Source organism: Aotus nancymaae, unplaced genomic scaffold, assembly GCF_030222135.1.
Source record: "Aotus nancymaae isolate 86718 unplaced genomic scaffold, 86718_ANA_hifiasm-v0.15.2.pri h1tg000004l, whole genome shotgun sequence".
NCBI lineage: Eukaryota > Metazoa > Chordata > Mammalia > Primates > Aotidae > Aotus > Aotus nancymaae.
Window position 1 is genome coordinate 70,293,182 of NW_026988415.1, and position 5,909 is coordinate 70,299,090.

At 45.2% G+C, this 5,909-nt stretch overlaps 1 protein-coding gene across 1 annotated transcript; it reads left to right on the forward strand.

The window, feature by feature from the left end:
- The first annotated feature begins 899 nt into the window (after positions 1 to 899).
- Positions 900 to 1,719, forward strand: LOC110568781 (polyadenylate-binding protein 1-like 2). Its single transcript, XM_021673234.2, has one exon. The coding sequence runs from the start codon at positions 980 to 982 to the stop codon at positions 1,580 to 1,582; it is 603 nt and encodes a 200-aa protein (XP_021528909.1). The 5' UTR covers positions 900 to 979; the 3' UTR covers positions 1,583 to 1,719.
- The last annotated feature ends 4,190 nt before the right edge of the window (positions 1,720 to 5,909 follow it).

Sequence of the window (5,909 nt, forward strand, 5' to 3'; positions counted from 1 at the left end):
GCCCTTTCCCTGGCATCCTTTTCACAAATATCCAGGCGACCGGAGAGGCTGAGCACTCCGCTCCCGCCTCCGCCCCAGTCCCCTTCCCCGTCCCCTCCCACCGCCCCGCAGCCCCGCAGCCCCGCTGCCCCGCAGCCCCGCAGCCCAACCCCGCAGCAGCCACAGGGGGAACCAAAGAGACAGAAGCCTTCCCAGCTGCCCGGACCACAGACGCCAACACCCGCCGCCCCCCACCACACGCCGCCCGCTCGCCCGCCCGCGCCCCGCACCCCGCACGCTACCCCACCACCACCGAGCGGCGGCGGCAACAGCAGCTGGCTGCAGGCTGCGGCGACTCGCACACCGGCGCGCTCCTGGTAGCGCTTGCTATTCCAGGTGACTTGAACTCTCCAGTTCGGATCCCCTGCGCCAGCTCCCGCTCGCGCCTCTGCTCTGGGTTCCGGCACCCACCCGCCGGCCCTCCTGCCTTTCCCCGCCTCTCCGTCCCCCAGCTCGCGGGAAGGGAGGTCGCGGCAGCGGCCCGGCGGCAGCGGCGACCGTGGCGACAGCAGCGACAGTGGCGGCGGCGGTGGCGGCAGCGGCTGCGGCGGCGGCGGAGGCTGCGGCGGCGACCGTGGCAGAGGCGGTGGCGGAGGCCTCCGTGGCGGAGGCGGAAGCAGAGGTGGAGGCTGAGGTGGAGGCTGAGGCCTCAGTAGAGGAGGCAGCAGCGGAGGCCACCCTGGGGGAGGCGGAGGCCGCCCTGGCTGGGAAGGAGGCGGAGGTCGCCCGGGCTGCAACGGTGGTGGCGGTGGCGGAGGGCAGCGCGGCCGAAGCCGCTGCCGCAGCGGAGGCTGCGGGGCCCCCCTTGGGGGAGGCGGATGCGGACGCGGACGCGGACGCGGACGCGGACGGGAACGCGAATGAGGAGGTGGCGGCCGCCGCGGATGCAAATGCGGATGCTGAGACCCGCGGGGGCTGTGAGGGGAACCCAGATTTTCCGATGGCCTCCCTGTACGTGGGCGACCTGCACCCTGAAGTGACCGAGGCAATGCTGTACGAGAAGTTCAGTCCAGCTGGGCCCATCCTCTCCATCCGCATCTGCAGGGACAAGATCACCCGCCGCTCATTGGGCTACGCGTATGTCAACTACCAGCAACCGGTGGACGCCAAGCGGGCCCTGGAGACCCTGAACTTTGATGTCATAAAGGGCAGGCCAGTGCGCATCATGTGGTCCCAGAGGGACCCGTCGCTCCGCAAGAGCGGGGTGGGCAACGTCTTCATCAAGAACCTGGGCAAGACCATCGACAACAAGGCGCTATACAACATCTTCTCGGCGTTCGGCAACATCCTCTCCTGCAAAGTGGCCTGCGACGAAAAGGGGCCCAAGGGCTACGGGTTCGTGCACTTCCAAAAGCAGGAATCCGCGGAGCGGGCCATCGATGTGATGAATGGCATGTTCCTGAACTACCGCAAAATTTTCGTCGGGAGATTCAAGTCGCATAAAGAACGAGAGGCCGAAAGGGGAGCCTGGGCCAGGCAGTCCACTAGTGCTGACGTCAAGGATTTCGAGGAAGACACCGACGAGGAGGCCACCTTGCGATGAAGACATCCCAGGAGCTAGCCAGCCAGCAGAGCCAAACCTTGGCTCACACCCGGTTTACAACCCCCGCCCCCACCCCTCCCCGGCCAACCCACCAGCAGTGTATTTATTGTATTGGGAGTGCAGGTCTCTCTCTCTCCCTCTCTCCCCCGTCTCTCCCCTCTCCCCCGCCCCCTCCCCATCTCTCTCCCCACTTCCTACTTTTTCCCTCCACCTCCTCTTCTTCCCTTCCTCTCCCCATCTCTCTCCCCACTTCCTACTTTCTCCCTCCACCTCTCCTCTCCTTCCCTTCCTCTCCTCGGCCCATCCCCACCAAGGGCGTTGTGAATAATCTTACTCATCTGTGCCATTTGTAGGTTAAAGGCTGCCTCTTCTCCCTGTCGTTTGGTTTAAAAAGCATTTTCATTCTCTCTTTGTTTACTGCACAGGTGATACAATTTCATGGTAGAAACATCAGAAAGGTGGAGGATATCAGATGAGGGAAAAACAAGAGAGTAATTGCTCCCCCTGGTCCTACTACCCAGAGAGAACCATTTTTACCTTTTTGGTGTGCTGCTTTTCCAGGCTCTCTTCTCTCTCCCTCTCTCTCTTTTGCTCACTCCCACCCCGCCTTCCCTTTTAACACCCTGTTATAGAATGGTTCATGTATGTGGTGTTTCTTAACCTGCTTTTTCAGCAACTAAAACCAAACAAAAATCAACCCACTGAACTTCATTCCATGTTATTCAACAGGCTTATGAAACGTCATCTTCAGTGCCTGCAGAGTGCTCCAGTGTATCCGTGGACCTTAACATTTCTGTAATCATTCCCGCACTGTTGGACATTCAGGTGGTGCCTAGTTCTTTCCCTGTGTTTTAGACCAACATTGCGTGCTCTGTGCTTTGATGAGTGAATCCTTCCTTGTCAAGCCAAATCTTTGCTAGCATCCCGGCGGTCTCCTTAACTGTGGACTTGCAAGATCCACATATAGACATTTTAAAGACTTCTCCTGTGTGTTGCCAAAAGGCCCCCTTCATAAGCATTGTACCGATTTGCACTCGTGCCGGCCAGCGCAGCTAGTAAAGAATATGCCCGTTTCCCCTGCATAGTCTCCTGGTCACTGTAATTGACTGTGTGCGTGTGTGTGTGTGTGTGTGTGTGCGCGCGCGTGGTGCGTGTGTGCGTGTGTGTGTGTGGGTGTGTGTGTCTGGGCCAGCTTGGCGGGCTGCAAATGGTATTTCGCTGTCCTCGGTAGTTTTGCTGGAATCAAACACTGTTTATCACCCCCTTCCCTTGTGCCCACTTCCTGTCCTTTTCCCTGTTGTCAGAAAAGTAATTCGGCGTCATTGCAGGAAAACAATAATCACAAACCAGACAAGTTAACAGAAGAAAATTAATGTCACCAGTAATCATTTCTGATGATTACCCACACATTCCTCAAGCATTTTCATGCATGCCTATCTGACAGTTTCAAGAACTACCTGAAACATTTTTGTTTGTAGGTCTAGTGTTTTTCCTTTTCATATATCGCATATGTATATTATGATGTACAGGCTGTTTTTATATCTGCTTTTCACACATAAATATGTGTGTATATTTATACGCACGCATACTCTTTACCTTCATTTCATGTCATTAAAGATACTTTTAATATATTTTCTTTGACTCTTAATATTGTATTGAATTCATGGCTAGGTAGAAGGTTAGATAGATATGTGTACAGATGTATCTATGTCTATATCTCTGTGTGTTCATGTGTCTTATGTGTGTTTTATTTTAACTCTTTCCTTGTTGTTGAACATCTAAATTGTTTCTGTTTTTCCTTTATGTAATCCAAAGCTGCCATGAAAATCCTAGTGCAGAAAACTTGCCAACTATCAAGATTATTTTCTGATCAGTTATTGCTAAAAGTAAAACTCATGTGTCAAAGTAAATGGAGAGTTTGAATGTTTTTTGGAGGGGAGAAAGAATGTGTTATTCAATGGCCTTCTGTACAGATAGTACAAGTCACCTTCATAATGTGCATCAGTGTTGTCAGATGACCCAGATACCTGGATGATTTTCTGCACTTGCTATTACGTTTGTTTCTGCACTTCACCAGTATTTTCTCAGGGACACAGGAGCTTTTTTGTTTTTGTTTATGTTATACATTTATTTTTATACAAATTGTACAAAATTATAATAGAAAATATTTTACAAGAATTGCTAATGTAAGAAAAGAAAGTTGAAATCCTAATACCCCTCCTAGTACCACTACTTCACAAAATAAAATTTCAATAATAGGTATCCACCTACCTTTATATTTATAACACCACATGCATTGTTTTATTGGAGGGTATTTTGCTATTACAGTTCTCTCGGGTCATCTTTGTAAATCATTAAATATTGTCCTGCTATTCTGTTGTTACATATATTCTGTCATCGGGATAAGCTATGATTTCTGCAACCAAGCATCCTCTGGGGCTTTGTTTAAAAAGATTCTCATTTTTTTCCTCATAAGATCAATTCTGTGATTAACAACTTTTTACCTGAATGTCTAGGCATATTTTATTGTGTTTTTTTAAATCCCTTACTAGTGGAATTACAGAGTAATACATATGAACATGTTAAATATTTTTCTTGGTCTTTATATCCACTAGTTTATATCTACTACAGTAGTGAATATAAACATGTAGAAAAGTGCATGTATCACGTCCCATCTTCTTAAATTGATGAAAGTATTTTTTAGGTTTTGTTAAGCTGAAAAAGCTTGTTAATTTTTCTATCATTTTATTTTATGAGCACATTTTTAAAGAGAGAGGTCTGGTACATTAAAATATAGATTAAAACCACTTCAGATTATTTTTATACTGGCCTCTACTATCCATCCATAAGCATTTAAAACCAATTATAGAATTATACTGAGCACGTTTTGTCATGATTTGCATTTCAATATATTGAAACACCTAAAACATCCATGGCTATTCAGTTTTCTCCTGAAACCATCATTGTATAAGACTGGAATTTTTTTTAGGCTTTTACTTATTAAGGGTATTAAAGTAGTTTCTAAGATTTCCTCCATTAAACCCAAGGTATGATAAATAATTTTACAGTTGAATTGCCTCCCTCTCCTAGGGCAAAGCATTTGATATTTCTTTGCTTTGCACAGGATGTAAATGAACAATTAAAAAATCAAGACAAGCATCAGAAATGATGATTTTAAAAGAACAAAAAGGAACATCTTTAAAAAACCACTTAGAAATAAAACAGTTTTACAAACTCTATAAAGTGAATAAAACAGAGCCTCTGCCTTGGTGAAAGAAACATGCTAATTTATGCTGTTTAGTACTTTGATGAAGACTCTTTGTTTAGTTCAAAGCAACACTGACAATTTGGCAAAGCTGAAAAACAAAGAAACCCTTGTTTTAAGGTTTATTTTTGTAGGGTATGGATTGCTATTAGTTCTTCATTGAAGTTATATATTAAAATATATCTGTTATTTTATTTGTTTAGCCCATCACAGAAGGAATTCAGAAATAACCCCCTATGCATCAAAGTGAAGAGCTATTGGCATGACACAAAGGGTCCATCTTCAGTACACAGAAAGATCTGCCCTTAGCTTTGATCCAATCAGAACAAAACCTTTCTCACCATTGCTAGGAAAATAAGCCAAGAGTAATGCAAGAGAGAGGGGCAAATCAGTTTGTCAGTTTCTACAAAGAAGACAGCCGGAATTTTGATGAGGATTGTGTGAAATATATAGAATGATTTGTGTACTATTATTATCTTAAAAATACTGTTTTCCAATTCATGAACATGGAATGTCTTTTGTATAGATCTTTTTTCTCTCAACAACAATTTGTAGTTTTCAGGAGCAGTTCACAATTATTAGGTTAAAGTTTTAAAATATGTAACAATTTTTGATATTATTGTAAAAAGAATTGATTGCTTAATTTCCATTTTGGTTCACTCATTGCTACTGTATAGAAATATAACAGATTTCCCTTTATTGATCTTGTATCCTACAACATTGCTAAAGTCATTTATTCATTCTAATATATATTGGTGGATTTTCTAGGATTTTCTATATAAAATAATGTTATTACAAAGCTATAGTAATCAAAACAGTATGATACTAGCATGGAAACAGACATATAGACCAGTGGAACAGAATAGATAGCTCAGAAAAAAAAAAAAAACCTAGGCATATATGGCCAACTAATCTTCAACAAAGGCACAAAGAATACACAACAGAAAAAAGATTGCCTCTTCAATAAATGGTGTTGGGAAAACTGGATATCTGAATGCAAAAAATAAAAAAATTGGATGCTTATGTTACACCATACAGAAAAATCAACTTAAAATAGATTAA

What these genes read in the sequence shown, in the direction of transcription:
- LOC110568781 (XM_021673234.2), top strand. Translation starts at nt 980, where the DNA reads ATGGCCTCCCTGTACGTGGGCGACCTGCACCCTGAAGTGACCGAGGCA.